The 21360-nt window shown below is 42.5% G+C and overlaps 1 protein-coding gene across 2 annotated transcripts in view; it reads left to right on the top strand.

The window, feature by feature from the left end:
• Positions 1 to 5844: 5844 nt before the first annotated feature.
• The window catches only part of ERCC3 (ERCC excision repair 3, TFIIH core complex helicase subunit), a 35888-nt gene continuing 20372 nt past the window's right edge, over positions 5845 to 21360 (top strand). For both annotated transcript variants that reach the window (XM_045826016.1, XM_045826017.1), the window contains exons 1-8: positions 5845 to 5968; positions 6272 to 6477; positions 7119 to 7355; positions 9910 to 9959; positions 10377 to 10512; positions 10693 to 10857; positions 11287 to 11491; positions 12950 to 13264. In XM_045826016.1, the coding sequence (XP_045681972.1) occupies positions 5941 to 5968; positions 6272 to 6477; positions 7119 to 7355; positions 9910 to 9959; positions 10377 to 10512; positions 10693 to 10857; positions 11287 to 11491; positions 12950 to 13264 (1342 nt within the window). In that variant the 5' untranslated portion in view covers positions 5845 to 5940. The remainder of the gene's footprint in view (positions 5969 to 6271; positions 6478 to 7118; positions 7356 to 9909; positions 9960 to 10376; positions 10513 to 10692; positions 10858 to 11286; positions 11492 to 12949; positions 13265 to 21360) is intronic.

The following is a 21360-nucleotide window of genomic DNA, read 5'->3' as shown; positions in this document are numbered from 1 at the left end:
TCTGATGATTAGTGATGTTGAGCATCTTTTCATGTACCCGCTGGCCATTTGTTTGTTTTCCTTGGAAAAATGCTTGTTTAGTTCCTCTGCCCAATTTTTAGTTGGGTTGTTTGTTTTTGTATTCAAGTGTATGAGTTTTTTATATATTTTGGCTATTAACCCCTTACCAGATATGGTTTGCAGATTTTTTTATTCTATATGTTGCCTTTTCATTTTGTTGTTCATGTTGTGTAGAACCTTTTAATTTTTATGTCATCCCACTTATTTTTGCATTTGTTGCTTGTGCTTTTGTTGTTACATACAAACACTTGTTGCAAACACCAATGTCAAGGAGTCTTTTCCCTATATTTTCTTTCAGGAGTTATATGGTTTCAGGTCTTATATTTAAGTCTTTAATCTACTTTGAATTAATTTTTTTGAATAATGTAAGATAAGGGTCCAATTTCATTCTTCTGGATGTGGTTATACAGTTTTCCCAATACATTTATTTAAGAGACTGTCTTTTCCCCATTGAGAATTCTTGTCAAATATTAGTTCACAAAATACTTTATTAATTATGAAAATGTTAGATTAATCATTCTTCCACATCATCATTTTCAGTAAAATTGACCAGGTTTAGCAGGTTTAAGAGCTTTTAAAAAGGACATATGTTTAACCTGCCATTTGTTTCTCAGAATTTACTTTAAGAAAACAACCCAAGATGCAGTTAAAGATTTAAATCCAATGACATTCATCACAGACTACTTATAATAAGATAAAAGGTAAACTTGAACAATCCAGGGGTTTGTTCCAGGGCTTGGGTAAGTAAACAATGATATTGCCATACAATGGAAAATTAGTAATTAAACATTCACTTTAATGAGGGGTGAACAAATCTTATGTTGGAAGACATAAAATTATATCTGTCCAAGTAATACTTCCATGTTGTAAAAACATCTGCAGGGAAAAAAAAGCCTAGAAGAAAATATACCAAAATGTTGATAGCCTTTGCCATGCATTTCTTTGTTTTCCAAGACTTTTGCATGACCAGTATTACTTATCGGAGAAAATATTAAAATGCAAAAGCCTGTTTTAAAGGTTTGGTTATTCCACTTCTTGAGTAAGTGAAATTTATGTAGAGCAGGGACCAACAAACCAACTTACTGAAGGCCATTTAGCTGAGAACTGACCTCTACATTGCAAATCCTGTGGCTGAGTCTCAGTCTTCAATTTGCTCAGCCAGTCAGCAGCATCTAAAACACTCAATCAGTTCCTCCACCTTGAAATAAAATTAATTGAAAGCAGAACTGCCAGGACTCCTGATTTTTCTATCTCACTGACTATTCCCCAATGCAGGTTGCCCAATTCTCCCTCATCTTTCAGCCTCTTCACTAAAATGTTCTCAAACTTTCTTCTACCTACATTCATTCTCTAGGTAACTTCTATTAGTTTTTTAGCTTCAATACAATAGATATGTTGACAGTTCTCGAACTATATTTCTAAGTCCCAGAAGTAAAGACTTATATTCACCTGCCTTCTCGACATGTCATTTAATTGTCTAATAGGCCACTTCTATGGACTGAATTGCATCTTCCCCATAATTCATATTAGCTCTAACCCCTAATGTGCCAGTATTTGGAGATAGAGCCTGTGAGGGGGTAATAGAGGTTAAAAGAGTTAATAAGGGTGAGGCTCTAATTCAACAAAGCTGATGCCCTTATGTAAGAGGAACAGACACCAGGGACCTTGCCCTTCAATCCCTATGTGAGGATACAGCGAGAAGGCCAGAAGGCAGCCATCTTCAAGCCAGGAGGAAAGCAAGAGCTTGATCATGTTCTTCCAGTCCCTAGAACTTTAAGAAAACAAATTTCTGTTGTTTAAATAACACAGTCTGTGGTATTTTGTTATTACACTGGAGCAGACTGATACAACTATTCATATTCAATATGTCTAAAACTACCCTTCAAGTATGTACCTTCCCTAAAGTATACGTTTGCAGTTTCTCAGGCCAAAATTCTGAAGAGAGAGTTGTCCTTACTCTTTCTCCCACTTTCCATATGTAGTCAGTCTGCAAATCAAGCTCTAGCTTCAGAAAGGAACCACTTTTCATTACTTTTACCTTTACCACACTGGTAAAGTAAAAAAAAAAACTTTAAAAAGTTTTCAATTACAGTTGACATTCAATATTATATTAGTTTCAGGTATACAGCATAGTGGTTAGATACTTATATAAATTAAGAGGTGATTCCTCAATAAGTCTTGCATCTGCCTGACCCCATATATAGTTATTACAATATTGACTGTACTTCCTATGCTGTACTTTATATCCCTGTCACTATTTTGTAACTAATTTGTAGTTCTTAATTGCTTTACTTTTTTCACTCAGCTTCCCCAAACCCACTTCCAACTGGCAACCATCAGTTTGTTCTGTGTCTATGAGTCTGGTTTTATTTGGATTTTTAGATTCCACATATAAGTAAAATCATATGATATTTGTCTTTCTAATGTGTCACTTAGCATAACACTCTCTAGATCCATCCATATTTTTATAAATGGTAAGATGTCATTTTTTATGGCTAAGTAATATTTCATTATATATTATGTACCACACTTTTATCTATTCATCTTTTGGTTGGAGCATTTAATACATTTACATTTGAAGTATTGATAGGTGGGTAGTTATTGTCCTTTCATTAAATTGTTTTCTGGTTGTTTTTGTAGTTCCGTGTTCCTTATTCTCATGCTCTGTTCTCTTATATGTTGACTTTCTGCGGTGGTATCTTTTGGATTCCTTTCTCTTTACTTCTTTTCTATCTATCTATCATATATTTTTGGTTTGCAGTTACCATGTACTTCATATATATACCAAGCTACATTTACAGCAGTCCATTTTAAGTGACAGTGGTTTAAATTTGAACACATTCTAAAATCACTACCATTTTTACTCCCTCCCTCCACATTTATGTTTTTGTCATCATTTTTTACTTGTTTTGTGTATTTGTATTTCCTTCAGTTTACTGTTGTAATTACACATGATCTTTCTACCTTTGCCTGTTAACCTTTTACTAGCTTTAGTATTGGTTGGTTCAGTGTCTTTATTGTTTGCCTTTGCAAGTGAGAATTTTTTCCTTGTGATATTTTCTTATTCATACTTTTAATCCCCCCCTTATTTTTAAAGAAGTCCCTTTAACATCTCTTGTAATACTGGTTTAGTGGTGATGAATTTTAGATTGTTCATGTCTGGGAAACTCTTTTTCCTTTGATTCTGAATGATAACCTTTCTGGATAGAGTTGCCTTGGTTGTAGGTCCTTGCTTTTCATCACTTTGAATTGTGGACAAAAAAGGGGGGTTCCATGCAAAGTAACCTCAGAAGATGATCTGATCATAAATTCCTAACTGGACAGGTCATGGTAGGTAGTCATGCCCCAGCCATATAACTTTTTAAAAATTTTTAAATATTTTTTAAAGATTTTATTTATTTATTTTTAGAGAGGGAAGGGAGGTAAAAAGAGAGAGAGAGAGAGAGAGAGAGAGAGAAACATCAGTGTGTGGTTGCTGGGGGCCGTGGTCTACAACCCAGGCATGTGCCCTGACTGGGAATCAAACCTGCGACACTTTGGTTCGCAGCCCACACTCCATCCACTGAGCTACGCCAGCCAGGGCCTAACTTTTTTTTTTTTTTTAAATCCTCATCTGAGGATATGTGATTGAATTGACAGAGAGCGAGGGAGAAACACTGATATGAGAGAGAAACATCAACCACTTGACTCCCAAATGGGCCTCAACTGGGGATCAAACCTGCAACCTAACTATATGCCCTGACTGAAAATCAAAAACTACACCCTTTGGTGTGTGAGATGATGCTCCAACAAACTGAGCCACCAGACCAGGGTCCCAGACATACAACTTTTTAGTAAAAGATTTATCTTTGCCTTTACCAAGCCCTATGCATTGTTTCTGTGCATCTAGGTTAACACATTTTTGAATTAAGTGGTAACCACCTTCAAGAAAGCACATAATCTTGTTTACTATGCTGTAAGCTACCACCTTGCTTTCTTTCACCTTCTTGTATTTTCCTTATGTTCCCTTCTCTCCTTAACTTCAAATGTGTAAAAGAAGCTGCAAAGCTGTTATTTTCTGGAGCACTTGAGATCCTGCTCCCTGACATTTGTCATCAGTTTGGCTCAAATAAACTCATAAAAACTCTACAGGTTTGAATGTTTCTTAAATTCACAGAATATGGCAATCTCTTCTGGACTGCAAAGTTGCTGTTGAGAAATCAGCTGAGGCTTAATGGGAGCTCCCTTGTAAGTAACTGCTTTTCTCTTGCTGTTTTATAAGTTTTTCTCTTTGTCTTTAATCTTTGGCATTTTCATTATGACGTATCTTGGTGTGGGCCTCTTTGAGTTCATATGCCAGCCATTTCTCACCTGGAGCGCTGCAAAAAGGCATTTCAAAGAAGTGTTAATTAGATGCACAAGAACAATGGACAGAGCTTGCTTAAGGTAAATAATGATCTTTGCTAAGGGTACTAAAGGCCTAGGACATGACTGACCACCATGACCTGCCAAGTTAGGAATTTATGATCAGATTGCCCTGGGAGGTTCCTTTCTGTCACTGGACTTGTCAGATTTATTATAGCACCCCATTTTGGTCCATACTCTTACCTACCAAACCTGTTGTGGACCCTGAGAAAGAAGATTACCAAAAAAGGGCTTCCGATGGCTAAGTGGGCTGAAATTAAAGAACAAACAACAAAAAACAGCTTAGCAGCTATTTCCACACTGGGGCCTCTCATGCAAAGTGCACATCAGTGAGAAGCCTGCATTGAGCTGCCTGCCTGCAGGGTTTCTGCCAGCTGAGCCAGCCCTTATAAAGGAGTTCCTGGAAACCTATTTCAACCAATAGAACTGAGACTTTCTTCTTTGAATGGAGTGGTGCAGCTATATCCCCATCAGCTTTTTCACTAACCAAACAGAGCAGCTTCATTCTGACCAATTGGGGACAATGCCTTCTGAATCAATCAAACTGAGGATTTGGACTCCTCATTTGATGAGGACAGATCAGTCAGGGACCAGGATTGCAAACTTCTGTTTATAAGTCCGCTCCCCTCTGGATTAAGGAGTGTACCTTCTCTTTCCACAAAAAGTGGAGACTGAGTTTTGCTGACTGGAGTTGAAGTTGACGTGCCCAAAGACAGCTGCTAGAGCCGAGAGGTGCAGACCTGCGCAGAGCCTTGAGAGCAGAGCAGAGCAGAGCAGAGCTGTGTAGCTGGAAAGGGCCTGGCTCCTGGACCTCCTCAGAGCGCTGCTGCTGCTTAATTGGGCTTTGGGATTGTTTTGCATTGAATAAAATTTCCTTTTTTCACCTCTCCCCAAATTGGGGATTCCAGTTGGCGTTGAATGGGCACCAACCACCAGCCACCATCTGTTGTTACTTTCCGTCACATTTGTTCTGTGCCAGCCCGGGCCCACCACACAGAACAGTTTCACTTCTTCAGATCTTTTGCTCATCACCAGGGCAGAGGATCTGACCACTGCATGTAGAATGGCACAACTGCCCTGGCCCTGGGCCCTGTTTTATTCCTTCTTTGCGGTTAACACCAAATTTGTTCACTGTCAACATCTGTCGAGTTTAAGTTCCGGGGGGGCCTCCAACAGTGGCTAAAACAGTGCTTGAGGACCACGCCAGGCGCTCAGAAAATACACATCACTGACTAGAAGAAAGAATAACACGACCCGCGCGTGGTCACGAACTGGGTCGTGTCGTTCAGCAGCCACCCGCTCGCACCCCCGCATTCCCCGCACCCCCGTTCCCCTACTCACAGGCCTACCCGGCCACCGGAACTCAGAGGCGGGACTTTCCTTGTGGTCGTCGGAAGAGTTTCGGGGTGAACCGGAAGTGACTGGAGAGCAGTTGGCCCTTGGGAGACAGGCAGCTTGTTTCTTGCTTTGGGCGCCATGGGCAAAAGGGACCGTGCGGACCGCGGTGAGAGGTGGCGTCGGCGCGCCTGGCTGTCCGCACTCACAGTCGCGTCGTTTTCCCCGACCAGTACCCCGAGCCGGGCGGGGGCGAGGGCGAGGGTAGTGGTGATCTGTGGCCCTTGGGCAGCCCTGTGTTTTCGGTCGGGTGGGCAGGGTCTGAGGGAGAGGCGCCCCTGCAGCACTCGATTCTTAGCCAGAAACGTGTGGGCTGCTGCAGCCTGGCTGCGGCCGGTTCCCGGAAATGCCGCTAGGCGCGGCAGAGGGGCCCTTGCTCCTGGGGGGCTCATTTCTGTGCCCATATCTCCAGATAAGAAGAAGTCCAAGAAGCGGCACTACGAGGATGAGGAGGAAGATGAAGATGACGCCCCTGGGAACGATTCTCAGGAGGCGGTGCCCTCGGCTGCCGGAAAGCAAGTGGATGAGTCGAGCACAAAATTGGATGAGTATGGAGCCAAGGACTACAGGCTGCAGATGCCGCTGAAGGCAGACCACATCTCCCGGCCCCTTTGGGTGGTGAGCATACTGACAGCCAGGGCAGGGCCCGCAAGGAATCTTTGGGGCCAAAACAAATTCAGGCTACTGCTGGCAGAGTTGGCTGGGGAGAGCTTTCATACCGGTAGTGTGGACAGCTGAGATAGGGATGGTAGGTGTGCACACCTGTGCCAGCTTTCTTCCTCTCTAACCCCACATTTTACATCCCCTTCTCTCCACTTCTACTGCAAGTTTGGGAATATTTTTTTCCACCGAATAGATGGCATTTATTATGTAACATTTTAATTCCCCACTTTTAAAAATTTGTGAAGACATAGTTTTTTTTTGTTTTTTTGTTTTTTTTTTTTTTGCTCAATTTGAAGTAATCAAGGCTCTGCATTCATTTGATCTAGCCAAAAGGTAACTTGAGGATAGATGGTAAGGTGGGTTTTACTGTGAAGAATAGTGGGAAGCAGCTACTGACTTTGTAAACCGTTTCTTCTATTTTCACTCCCTGTATGTGATCAAAGTAAAAGGCCCCACAGTTGGCTGAAGGAGTGCTTACAAAACTATCCTTGGTGTATCACTTTTTTAGCAACTTAATCTTTTATAGATAAATGATACGGGAAAAACCTAATAGTCTTAGAAATTCATTAGTTTTATGTCTGTTTGGTGTTTCTCAGGCTCCTGATGGCCACATTTTTTTAGAAGCCTTCTCTCCAGTTTACAAATATGCTCAAGACTTCCTCGTGGCTATTGCAGAGCCAGTGTGCCGACCAACCCATGTGCATGAGTACAAACTGACTGCCTACTCCCTATATGCAGCTGTCAGTGTTGGGCTGCAAACCAGTGACATCACTGAATACCTTAGGAAGCTCAGCAAGACTGGAATTCCTGAAGGAATCATTCAGTTTATTAAGGTAAGTGGGGGAAAAGGCTGGCACTTTTGTCCTCCCCGTTAATGTAGTAATACTGAGGACAGGTGTGACATATTGTTAATTGTGGCAGTCAAGAAAATGGCCATTCAGATCCAGTGTGGGGAGCATAATAACTCATTACTGTACAAGCTGCTACTCCTGTGAATCTAGCATTGTGTTCTTGCTGAGGCCACACTTCCCATGAGGTGCTCTTAGCCAGTGGGTACTCACACAATGAGGGTAGTAATTCAAGCCCATTTTGGCCAACGTTATTTGGGAATGCAGCCCAAAGCTAATAGTGGTGTGGACTGAATTGTGTACTCTCCACAATTCGTATCATAGAACCCTAACCACATTTGAAGTAAGGAAGTAATTAAGGTTAAATGAGGTCATAAGCATGGTTCCCTGATTGTGGGTAAAGCATAGCTCTCCCGCCGCCATGGATGAGAAGAAATCTACCAAGACATGATCTGCTTAGGGAGGAAAGTTGGCAATCTGATGAGAAGGGCCTGGAGTCTCTTTCTCAATGGACTTTTATTGAGTTTAGTTTGCATAGTTTGCATAGTGTGCATGTAAAGCTCATCAATCGATGTCAGACAGTAATGATCAAAGAAAGGAGATAAGGTTAACAGACAGCATTTCTGGGATCATGGAGGTCCTTTTGAGTCAGGGTCTGGTAGACAGGTTGATGACAATTGGCCATCAAACCTGGGGAAACAAACTTATTTTGTGCTTGGACCCTAAACATTTAGTATGCATAGCTGAGGACATTCTTAGCAAAGCAGGTTTCACAGGATTTAATGCATTCTTTCTCAGCTCTGATTGCCCCTGGAAACCACTGGTTCTGGCACAAGGCTGCACCCTGCTTCACATTCTTTCATGCCTGAATCAGGCAGGGGAAACTAGGCAGCCAAGAGATTAGGAGACATTTTACAGATAGAATGAGGACTCAGGCTATGACAAAGCTGAGGGTTGAGGGTCTTTTGTCCCTCCTCTATGGTCCCCTAAGCCTTTCCATGATGGCCCCTTCGTGATTGTGCCTGTCTTAGGTTGTTCCTTCCTTGAGGAATCTTATCCATAATTGACTATCCAGCCATCCTCCAGGTGCCAAGCAGGTTGAAGTAAAGGGGGCAGAGGCTGCACCCCTGCCAGGAAGATAAGTTTCGTCTCCTTAGTGGTTTATGGTCCCAGGGTCCCCTAGCCGTGGGGCCTTTTAGTCTGTTAGCGAGGTTACAGCTCCTGAAACCAGGCAGGACAGTTCCCAACACCTGATCCAACAGGATTAGTGTCTTTATAAGAAAAGACACCAGAAGGCTTGTTCACTCTCTTTCTCTTTGCATGTATACAAAGACAAGATCATGTGAGCACAAAACAAGAAAGCTCTCTGTAAGCCAGGAGGAGAACCTTCACTAGAAACTGAATCACTGGCACTTTGATTCCAGAATTTTAGAAATAAGTTTCTGTTGTTAAACCACCCACTGTATGTTGTTCTGCATAACAGCCCAAGTAGAATAACACAGATGGTAAACTCCATCTAAGGCTGAATAACCTGCATCAGATAATAGTCAACAGTTTTCATTAGGAAAAGTCAAAAAGAACTTCAAATGTTGAAGTGGGTAGTGTTCCACATGAAGAGCAGTTGAAAATGCTTGGGTTTGTTCAAAGAGATAGGTGAAATACCTTTCAGAAGAGATGGACAGTGGCTTTTGTTGCCCTCTGCTTATCTAAGGGGAGTTGGATTCAAACCCCAAAATCTGGTGTGGCAGAAGATGAGTGCCAGAGGGCTCCAGAAGAGTAATGCATCCAACCTCAGAGAAGCTAGCAGCAGTTCTAGAGAGAGTTCTCTTCTCCTGTGATATGGAAGGCTGCCCAGGGAAAAGGGCCTGCTATATGCTGGAATGAACCACATCAGCACTTTGCTGCACTCAGTCTTGGCTGGGAGCTGCCTGCAGGCCTGTAGGTGTTGTCACAGTGCATTGGTGGATCCAGAAAGGCAGCTGTGGAAGCAGGCAGCAGCCCTGGGTCTGAGGGGTGGCTTTTCATGGCCACCACGCAACCTGGAGGGATGTATGTTTTATTCTGTACCATTAAGAAGCTTATATGCTACGTGGGGAAATAGAAACCTTGGTGAGGAGGCCAGGAGGCTTTGCATTTAATTTACACAACAAACAACTACAGAACACACTCTCTGGCCAGCATTGTGCTGGGAGCTGGAGTAATACTGATGTGGTATGATGGGTCTATGGATTAGACTGGGGCCTGTGGGAATAGAGAAGAAAGAGAAAGGGAAAATAAAGATTTTAAGCAGCTCTTTATTAATTAAGAAATGTGTATTAACATTAGTTAGACAAGAAGAAGGTGTTGCTCTCAAAATGAAGAGTGTAGTAGAAAAAGCTCAATGTAGGCAGCTCTGACCATGTTAAGATTGTACATTGAGTTTTCCTATAGCAACATGAACTCTATACTTGGTTGATAGGTGGTAGGGCGTGCCCAGTAGTGAATGCGTTCTGAGTGGGCTGCATGTTGCTAATTTTACCTGATTTGTTACTCCTTGCAGTTGTGTACTGTCAGTTATGGAAAAGTCAAGCTGGTCCTGAAGCACAACAGGTAAGGGATTCTGTGTGGCAGGCCTGTCCAAGGCACTTTCACTCTCTGTGCTGCAGATGTTAAGAAGCCAACATTTGTGGACTGTCCACTCTGCATCAACACCCACTCCCCTGAGTAAGGTGATACAAAGGAGTAAGTAACGTAATGTGGCCAAATCTAAAAGTTTCTTCACTGGCCACCACGTTACCCCAAGTGGAGCCAGGGCTCAGATTTTGGATTATTTTTCTTCATAGTATGGCTTTGTCTACAACTCTCATATTAGGTAGCTAGTAGTTGCTAGCTTAGATTTGGCAAAGGGTTGTGGGAGAGTGATAAAGTGGAGAGAGGCATAAGGTCACTGTTTTTAGACATCTGATTGAGCAGTGAGACCCTCTGAAAATGGTGTACTAGTCAGTTGGCACCTTCTTCCTCTTGTAGGTACTTTGTTGAAAGCTCCCACCCTGATGTTATCCAGCATCTTCTCCAGGATCCAGTGATTCGGGAGTGCCGCCTGAGGAGCTCTGAGGGGGAGGTGACTGAGCTCATCACAGAGACTTTCACAAGCAGATCTGCTGTACGTGAGCTTCTGGGTCACCCTGGGGTGGGAGCATTTGGTATTACAGCTCTTTCAGGTGCTCCTGTTTCAGTATTTGCAACCTAGTGGCCTTGCTGTTTTCTTGCAACTTAAGTTCTTGCTTGGTAACAGTGGGGCTAACTGTTGCATGTGAATCCAAATCCTGTCTTTCTCTTACAGATTGCAAAGACTGCTGAAGACAGTGGTGGGCCCTCCACTTCCCAGGTGACAGATCCACAGGGTAAATCTGACATCCCCACGGATCTATTTGACTTTTATGAGCAAATGGACAAGGATGAAGAAGATGAAGAAGAGACACAGACAGTATCTTTTGAAGTCAAGCAGGTTATTGAACAGATCCCCTCCTGGTTCCTTCTCTAAGACAATGTCAGAAGCTGGTCCAGTGCTGCACGGACTCTTTCTATAGTCTATGTGAGAGGAAGGAATGCTCATCTGTTCCCAAATTGCTTTCTCCTTCTTGATGTCTGTGGGCCTCGCGCTGGTGGGTCAGCCTTCACAAGTTCTTAGGGAGGTGTGAGAAATGGTGCCAGAGGGGCATTTTTGGCAGCTGGTTGGATTTCATTTTGTATATGTCCTTAGTTTGGGTTGCCTTTCCATGTTTTAACCCAGCTGTTATTAAGCAGGATCTGAAGTTGCCAAAGCATAGATAAACTGCTGTCCTTTTGACCACAAGTCCCCTTAGAATATGTGCTGTTTATGAGCATGCTCTGAAGTTAGGAAAGTTATAATACTTACTTTGTTCTCACTCCCCAGGAGATGATTGAGGAGCTTCAAAAACGTTGCATTCACCTGGAGTACCCTCTGTTGGCAGAATATGACTTTCGGAATGATTCTGTTAACCCTGATATCAACATTGACCTGAAACCCACAGCTGTCCTTAGACCTTATCAGGAGAAGAGCTTGCGGAAGATGTTTGGGAATGGGCGTGCACGTTCAGGGGTCATTGTTCTTCCTTGTGGTAAGTGATGCTTAAATGAAGAAGATCTCCAGGCTGCCTCCCAAAATTTTCTCGTGTACCTTTCTCTAAATGTACCTCACACCTGGCCAGAGAACAACCATGGTCAGATGACTCCCTGATTCAGGACTTGAAAAGTATTTGAGTGCTTGCTGTGTGCAGGACCCTGACCTCCATCCACACCAGGATGTAATGATGGAGAGAGCGACACTCTGATCTCAAGCTTATTCTGGTGAGGTGGAGACAGATGGTATACAAATCACCTAAGCAGTGTGTGAATTCTTGGGCAGTGTAGAAAAACAACAGTGTGCCAGGGAGGTATCATTTTGTATGCTGGGTTGGGCTGTTTTTCTTCACAGTCAGTCTTGTGAAGCCTGTTTGTGTGGAGGTTCCCAGGCACAGACACTGGCTTGTTCCTGGACAGCAGGGTAGAGTGTGTGCATCCACGAAGGCAGGGGCAGCCCTGGCTTCAATCTGATATTATTTATCCCAAGTCATGGCAGCTCCTGGTCTACCTTCACGGCCTGTAGTCACAAAGACTCCGCTGTCCTGGACTTAAGCTGGTAGAGCTCTAAGGGAGTGACCTAGGCCTTTAGGTGGTGGTGGTTCTTTTTTAAAAGCTCCACGAGTTATTTTGATGCACAGTTATATTGCTGCCTAAAGGAATAGCTTGATTTTTTTATCTTGATCTTCAAATGGTTGATGGTAGTAAATGTGGAAGCTCCTGAAATTTCACCTTCTCTGTCTTTACCAGCAGTGTACACACTTACTACATTTTTGACTTCTCAGCCCACTTGGTTGTGTAGTCATGACAGCTGTCTTTTGTTGAGTCCTCCATGGTGGATCTGTGTGCTGGGCACAGTCTACCCCAGAAAGACCATTTTTCCATGGATTTGGGCAAATTATGCCTTAGCTTTAGTTCTACCACATTTAAAATGGCAATAATACTGGCCCTGGCTGGCGTAGTTCAGTAGATTGAGTGCGGGCTGTGAACCAAAGTGTCGCAGGTTCGATTCCCAGTCAGGCCACATACCTGGGTTGCAGGCCATGGCCCCCAGCAACCGCACATTGATGTTTCTCTCTCTCTTTCTCCCTCCCTTCCCTCTTTAAAAATAAATAAATAAAATCTTAAACAAAAAAGAATGGAGTGAAAAAAATGGCAATAATACAGTCTCTTATCTCTGGTTTGTTTTGAGGTTTCAGCCTTTAAACAAGATACATGTAAAATGCTACAATAGGGGCTGGCACTTGCCTCTTTTACTTCTTATATTTGTGTGTAAAGTGAGCATGGCTCCATTTTATGAAGACAGAAACAGACTCCAGAGCAGTAAGTGCTTCATAATGTCAGCTGTGAAGATGGTTACAAATAATTTGTCCAGATTTGTGTGCTGATCAATCTGTCTATCTCTGTCCTTCATTTCAGCTTGGCCTTGGGTAGGATTATTCTTTGGTTTCTTGTAGGTGCTGGGAAATCCCTGGTTGGTGTGACAGCTGCATGCACCGTCAGAAAACGCTGTCTGGTACTAGGCAACTCAGCGGTGTCTGTGGAGCAGTGGAAAGCCCAGTTCAAGATGTGGTCCACCATTGATGACAGCCAGATCTGCCGCTTTACCTCTGATGCCAAGGACAAGCCCATAGGCTGCTCCATTGCCATCAGCACCTACTCCATGCTGGGCCACACCACCAAAAGGTCCTGGGAGGCTGAGCGAGTTATGGAGTGGCTCAGAACTCAAGAGTGGGGCCTCATGATCTTGGATGAAGTACATACCATACCAGGTAAGCAGGGTGAGAGCTAAGTTGCCCAGTCATTGCATAGACAAAAACTGATTTCCAGCTGTTGGCTTGAGGGAGGGGCTGCTGTGCAGTATAACCATCTTTCTACAGAGACTTACTGGGTAAAGCTTTTAAATAAATCCTAAGTGTCCTGGCTGGGTAGCTCAGTTGGTTAGACATTATCCCACTATGCCAAGGTTGCAGGTTTGATCCCCAGTCACGGCATATACAAGAATCAACCAATAAATGCATCAGTAAGTGGAACAACAGATCGGTGTTTCTCTCTCCCTCTCTTCCTTTCTCTCTTCCTTTCTCTCTTTGAAATCAATTAAAGAAAATAATTAAATAAGTCAGAAGCATTTTGGGTAAGGGTAGGGGTGGATGGTGTATACATTCACAACTTCCTTAATCACTGGCCCAGAGTAGTTGCTTTCTTTTTCAGTCTTATTTTTTTTGTTGCAGTTCAGCTTACCCTTAACTCATTTTTTATGGTCCTGTAAAAATGACTAGGAACACTGAAAATCCTTGCAATAGTGTTATTTGTTTTATTTGAAGGCTAAAGTATTAATCCTTAATATGTTACAGAAGCCCTACTTCTAGTATTGTAAGCAATTTGTTTTTTAAAAACAGCTAAGTTAATATAACTTAAATACCATAAAACCCACTCATTATACGTATATGATTCAAGATTTTTAGTAAACTTACGGAGTTGTGCAAACATCACCATGATCTAGTTTTAGAACTTCTTCATATTAATTTATAGTCAGTATTTTCATCCATATCCCCAGGTGACCACTGACTTGCTTTCTATCTCTATAACCTTGCCTTTTCTGGAGACACCATATTAATAGGATCATACATATTTTCTTGCATCTGGCATCTTTCACTTTGCATAATGGTTCATCCACATTGTAACATGTATTTATAGTGTGTTCCTTTTATTTCTGTATAGTATTCCAGGCAAAACTTTCTTGATAGAACAAATTAAGAGGAATTTGATAAATTAAGTTTCAGTTAGAGATACTCAATGAAATGATATTGGAGGCATTTTACATGGAGTATTCAAAATATTGTCCAAATGGCTCTAGCATCTGCTTTTTTTTTTCTGTGTAATGAGAGCTACTCCAGCACCTCTTGGTGTCTGAAGATACCTAGATGTTCATGGCAAGCTAGGTAGAGATCAGGTGTCTCTCAGGTAGAAGGAACAGGGTGCAAGTCCAGAAAGTACTTGGCATGGCCCAACAACAGCAAGGTTGGGCCCTGGCTGGCGTAGCTCAGTGGATTGAGCGCGGGCTGCAAACCAAAGTGTCACAGGTTCGATTCCCAGTCAGGGCACATGCCTGGGTTGCAGGCCATGGCCCCCAGCAACCGCACATTGATGTTTCTCTCTCTCTCTTTCTCCCTCCCTTCCCTCTCTAAACAAACAAAAAAAACAAAACAACAGCAAGGTGACCATGTGACTAGAGGGCGACAGTCAAGTTGAGGTTGTAGAGGGACAGGCAGGGTAGCTATTGGGGGCAAATCTTGTATGTAGGGTCTTGTAGGTCACAGTAAGGGTTATATCCTTGATTGGGTGGGAAGCTATTTGAGGAATTTGTGCAAAGGTGACATGATCTGACTTAACACTAGAATAGTATCACCCTGGCTACTGTCCTGACAATAGACTGAAAGATGAAAGGATAGAAGCAGCTAAGTGGGTTCATTTGTGGAATCCCAACAAGAGGTTTCACCTAGTAAGAATAAAGGTAATCATACTCTGGCCAAGTGGCTCAGTTGGTTGGAGCATCATCCCATATACCAAAAGGTTGTAGGTTCAGTCCCCAGTCAGGGCATGTACCAAGGTTGTGGGTTTGATCCCCAGTCTGGGTGCATGTGGGAGGCAACCTATCAGTGTTTCTCTCAATGTTTCTCTCTTACATCAATGTGAGAGAAACATTGATGTGAGAGAGAAACCCTCCCACCCTGCCCTCCCTCCCTCTCTCCCTTCTCTCTCTCTAAAAATCAATAAAACATTTTCAGGTGAGGATTAAAAAAAAAAGAATAAAGGTAATCTAATTCTGGATATGTTGTAAAGGTTAAACTGACAGATTGGATGTGGGAACTGAGAGAAAGAGAAGTCAAGGATAACTGTCAGGTTTTTGGCTTGAGCACTTAGAAGCATAGAGTGTACATTAATTGAAGTGGGGAAAACTGGCCCTGGCTGGTGTGGCACCGTGGATTGAGCGCTGGCCTGCGAACTAAAGGGTCACCAGTTTGATTCCCAGTCAGGGCACATGCCTGGGTTGCAGGCCAGATCAAGCCCCCAGTAGGGGACATGCAAGAAGCAACCAGACATTGATGTTTCTCTCCCTCTCTTTCGCTTCCCTGCTCTCTCTAAAAATAACTAAATAAAATATTTTTTTAAAGGGGGGCAAACTAGGAGGAGCAGGTTTGGAAAGTGATGATGAGGGTTAGGCTTTAGACATTTTAATTCGATTGCCTGTTAGACATTCAGGCAATGACAAAGACGCTAGAAAATGAGAGAAGACATGAATAGATTTTTCACCAAGAGAATGTAGAGGTGTCAATAATCATTTGAACAGAATTTCCCAATCATTAGCTTTCAAGGAAATGCAGATTAAAAGCATAATGAGACACTGCTGCATACTTGTTAGAGTGACTAAAATAAAACACTGGCAATACCCAGTACTGACAGAGTACAGAACAGCTGCAGCTGTCACACATTGCCCGCGGCAGTGTACAGTGTGTAGTCACTCTGGACAAGTTGGGTAGTTTATTAGAAAGTAACCATACAACTCAACAGTCTCATCACCCATGGATGTCCATCCTAGAGAAATGAAAATGTAGCTTCACTCAAAAACCTGCATGCGAATGTTTATTCTGACTCTAGTCATAATCTCTAAAACCTAGCAACAACCAACATGCTCATCAGTAGGTGACTGGAGAGATAAACTGGTGCATCTGTCCCCTGGATCATTGCTAAGTAGTGAAAAGGGACACACTATTGCTGTGTGTGGCAACCTGGCTGAATCTCAGAGGCAGTGTGCTGAGTGAATGGGCCTCTTTCAAAGGTTACATGGTGTGTTAAGCCTTTGACAGCACATTCTTGAAACAAAACTGTAATGATGGGGATAGAGCAGTGGGTGCCAGGGTGGGGTAGAGGAGGGTGACTATAAAGGGAGGACACAAGGGAGGTTTTGGGGGTGATGGATTGGTCTGTATTCCCACTTATGGTGGTGGTTACACAAATCTATACATGAGTTAAAATTTATAGAACTGATCACACTCACTGACCCCCCCCCCCACTGGAGAACAATTAGTTTTACTTTGTGATCATTTAAAAACTAAAAAAAATTGGGAGAGTGTGAGTATTTGGTCTGATTAGATTGGAAATTGATAATACAGAGAACCTATCATCTGCATTTGAAGCTTACGAAGGCTGGAGGCTTTCTGTCCAAGTATATATTTAGTATGTTGTTTTCACCTGCATCCCGGGTCCCAGAGGGTGGCAGCCAGGCTTGGGCCTGGTTATCTGGGGATGAGGTTTTGCTGTGTACAGTTCATGCTAGCTATGTGCCTGTCTCTCTGCTATGGTTTGCTGCATCACTTACTCTCTGTTTGTGCAGGAGAGTGAAACCTAACAGCTCTAAAGGATTTTGAGTTTAGGTCCTCAACAGGGCAAAGAGCAAATGTTAAATAAGGGAATTATAGCAAATCAGAGTAAGTTTTTTGACTGTTAGATACCACATTGGATTAAATAGAATAATAAACCTTTGAGATTTATCTAAAAAAAAATAGGGGACTTTCGCCCAAGATAGAGGTGTAGGTAGATACACTGTGCCTCCTCACACAACCAAAAAAAGGACAACAACAATTTAAAAACAAAAAACAACCAGAACTGACCGAAAATTGACTGTATGGAAGTCCAACAAAGAGTTAAGAAACATTCATCCAGACAGGAGGGGCAGAGATGGGCAGTGGGACAGAAAGGACCCCCAGGCAAGGCTGCAGCAGGTGGACCCGGTGAGGTGGCTGATTGCAGACTAGGCAGTCCCACATTTGTGCACAGATAAACCTGGAGAAGCTATTGGGGAGCGGGATGGCTTGCTTAACCCAGGGCCCTAGCACAGGGAAATAAAGGCTCAAACCACTATTGAAAACACCTGTGGGGGTTGAGGCAGTTGGAGAAATTCCCAGCCTCACAGGAGAGTTCATTGGAGACCCACAGGGTCCTAGAATGTACACAAGCCCACTTCCCTGGGAATCAGCACCAGAAGGACCCATTTGCTTGTGGGAAGTGGGGGAAGTGACTGGAATCCAGGGGAGAGTGGAACAAGTGCCATTGTTCCCTCTCTGACCCTTTCCCCACATAGTGTCACAAGGCAGCAATGTGGGGTACCCTGCCCTGGTGAACACTTAAGGCTCCGCCCCTCACTATGTAACAGGCATGTCAAGACAAAAAAAAAGGCCCAAATGGAAGAACATATCAAAGCTCCAGAAAAAATACAACTAAGTGATGAAGTGATAGCCAGCCTAACAGATGCACAGTTCAAAACACTGGTCATCAGGATGCTCACAGAATTGGTTGAATTTGGTTGCAAATTAGATGAGAAAATGAAGGCTACACTAAGTGAAATAAAGGAAAATGCACAGAGAACCAGTAGTGATGGGAAGGAAACTGGGACTCAAATCAATGGAGTGGACCAGAAGGAAGAAAGACATCCAACCAGAAAAGAATGAAGAAACAAGAATTCAAAAAAGTGAGGAGAGGCTTAGGAACCTCCAGGACATCTTTAAACGTTCCAACATCCGAATAATAGGGGTACCAGAAGAGGAAGAGGAAGAGCAACAAGTGGAAAAGTTATTTGAACAAATAATAAAAGGAGAAGTTCCCCAATCTGGCAAAGGAAATAGACTTCCAGGTAGTCCAGGAAGCTCAGAGAGCCCCAAGAAGTTGGACCCAAGGAGAAACACATCAAGGCACATCATAATTACATTACCCAAGATTAAAATTAAGGAGAGAATCCTAGAAGCAGCTAGAGAAAAGGAGACAGTTACCTACAAAGGAGTTCCCATCAGACTGTCAGCCGATTTCGCAAAAGAAACCTTGCTGACAAGAAGGGGCAAGAAAGAAATATTCCAAGTCATGAAAGGCAAGGACCTACATCCCAGATTGCTCTATCAAGCAAAGCTTTCATTTAGAGTAGAAGGGCAGATAAAGTGCTTCTCAGATAAAGTCAAGTTAAAGGAGTTCATCATCACCCAGCCCTTGTTATATGAAATGTTAAAGGGATTTATCTAAGAAAAAGAAGAAAAATATGAATGGTAAAATGACAGCAACCTTACAATCATTAACAACCACACCTAAAACAAAAACAAAAGCAAACTAAGCAAACAACTAGAACAGGGACAGAACCCCAGAAATGGAGACCCCATGGAGGGTTATCAACAGGAGAGTGGGAGGGGGAGAGAGGGGGAAAAGATACAGAGAATAAGTAGCATAGATGGTAGGTAGAAAATAGAAAGGGGGAGGGTAAGAATAGTATAGGAAATCTAGAAGCAAAATAGCTTACATGTATGATCCATGGACATGAACTAAAGGTGGGGAATATGGATGGGAGGGGATGTACAGGGCAGAGGGGAGTGAAGGGGGGAAATGGGACAACTGTAATAGCATAATCAATAAAATATATTTTAAAAAGAAAAGGTTGCTGTGTTCTTTTACAGATCTTTCAAAAGGAGCCCTATTAGGTCATTATATTAATAAATTACTACAGTACTTGCATAAAGTGTTTATTGCATGGGAGTCACTGTACCAATTTCATTATTTTTACAGGTATTTATTGAAATGCTTTAAGTAGCAGGCACTGTGCTTGTCACTGGAGACAATGTAGGCAGGACAAGAGTCGTGCAAATACATGTCAGATAACAACTGTGATATAATATCCAGTCAAAAAGGAGGCAGATGTCCTACATGATATTTGAAGCCAGAGTCAAGGTGCCCTTGAGTTGGAGCTGGTGTCGACAGGACAGGTCAGCAGAGAGAATTCTAGGTGCTATGATCACTAAGATCATGACCTGGGTGGTTCTGCAGGTGCGTACCTGTATAAAAATTGATCAAGCTGTGCACTTTATTGTAATGTGAGTTCTTCTCCTTTGACAGCTGTCACAGCTGTAAGAGAGTGTAATAGCCATGTGAATGGTCTGTGGGCAGATGCCTCAGGGAGGGCCTAACTCTGCTGCCCTGTAGCTAATAATCCTTGGGCCATCCCTGGTTCTGCCTTCCAGGGTCCATGTTAGATTGGTGTGGTTACCTTGTCCTTCTGATGTGGTGAAACTTGTCTGGGGTTCTTGGCTACCTGTTTTTTTGTTTTTTTTTTTAGTTGGCAGTGTTTTGGGGGGTTACCCTAACCCTGGTTTTTTGTTTGTTTTCTAAGTGTGTGTGTAATCCATGTTAGGCCTCGGCACGTGAAACTCTGTGAAACCTAGGTGTTTCCTTAGGATTAGACAGCCCTCCGTTATTTTACTGTTACAGTTTTCATTTATGTTTTGGTACAGTTTGACCTCTCATTCTTCAGTGTTATCATTAACCTTACCTTTAATTGTAAGATAAGCATTTTAACTTTTCTTCAGAATAAAGTTGACCAACTCGAGGTGCCAGTTCTTGTGCATCAGAAACCTCTGTATAATGTTTTTTATTCTTGTATTATTTTTGTTAATTATGTTATTTTTTATGTGAAAATTGTAAACCTACTTTTGCCCCACCTTGTATTTTAAATTTTAAAAATAGATACCTGCCTTGAAGTTGTGTTTGCTAATATTAATATTTTTCAGAATGATAGCTCATATTTGGGTCAGTTGTAGCTAATTATTATCATGGAAATTAACGTATGTCTAGGCAGAAACATTTTGTCTTTGCTTCTAGGAGCATTATTCAGAAAATTTAACACAGCATAAATACGAACCAATAGCATACTGATAGGTTCTAATTTGATCATGACACTGTCTGCATGTTACAGAGGTCTCATCTACTAGCTTTGTGAATGACTGCTGAGTCTTAACTCTGTACTTCACAGGTATGACTCTGAAACCTAGAGGGATTTGGCTTATAAGGAAAGGTAGATTCTTTAAAAAAAATATTTAATTTACTTTTAGAGGGAGGGGAAGGAAAGGAGAAAGAAAGGGAGAGGAACATCAGTGTGTGGTTACCTTTCATGGGCCCCCTAACAGGGACCTGGCCTGCAACCCAGGCATGTGTCCTGACTGGGAATCAAACCAGCGACCCTTTAGAAACCTCTGTATAACTTAAGTAGGTCCTCTGCATACAGATTCCTGACCTCAGATCGAAAGTACAGTTGACTCTTATGGACCCATACAATTTAAACTTGTTCAAGGATAAACTGTTAGAATTTTTACAATGTGAGCCCATGGAAACTCATAAATTGGGTCTTTTAAAATTAATACCTCATACCCTTTATGTATTTATTTTATTTAATCTGATAAACCAAAAAGAATTACAATGTTCAAAAGAAGGGAAGACAGAGGAAGCTGCTGGTTTACCAGCTAATTGGAGGAGTGTGGAAAAGAGTTTCTTAAGGCAGGTCAGGGTATCTGAAGTTCATCTTACCCTGTTTTCTTCTTGGTTTCTGGGAAGACGATGGGAAACTGACCAGATCTGGCTCCTTGTGTTCCTCTGATCCCCAGGTGCCCAGCTATCTTCTTGGTCACCTTAGTGCAGGTTTCAGGGTGACAGATCCCTTGGATAATTGGCACATTAAGTGTTGTAGGTCCCATGTCAAATTGCCACTGGTGTTCCTGCTGAGCTATGGTGTGGAGAATGCTGGAAGTTGCTTCTCACTTTTTGTTCTCCTTTCATCCTTCCATTGAAGAGGTCTGGCAGTGGTGATTAAGTGTTCCCACATGGTCATTCTTATCTAGAGCCAGGTTCCTGTGATCCAGATACCCAGAAACTCAGGGATTAGCCCACATAGTGTCACAGGCCAGTGTTAAGTCGCAAGTCTGTATGTGGTACTTGGGCATTTAAAAAAGTAACAGTGTGGACCTGGCTGGGTGGCTAAGTTGGCTGAGCATTGTCCTAT

Source organism: Phyllostomus hastatus, unplaced genomic scaffold (genome assembly GCF_019186645.2).
Source record: "Phyllostomus hastatus isolate PE091 unplaced genomic scaffold, TTU_PhHast_1.1 phas_scaffold_60, whole genome shotgun sequence".
In the NCBI taxonomy this organism is placed as follows: domain Eukaryota; kingdom Metazoa; phylum Chordata; class Mammalia; order Chiroptera; family Phyllostomidae; genus Phyllostomus; species Phyllostomus hastatus.
This window is presented reverse-complemented; position numbering and strand designations above follow the sequence as displayed.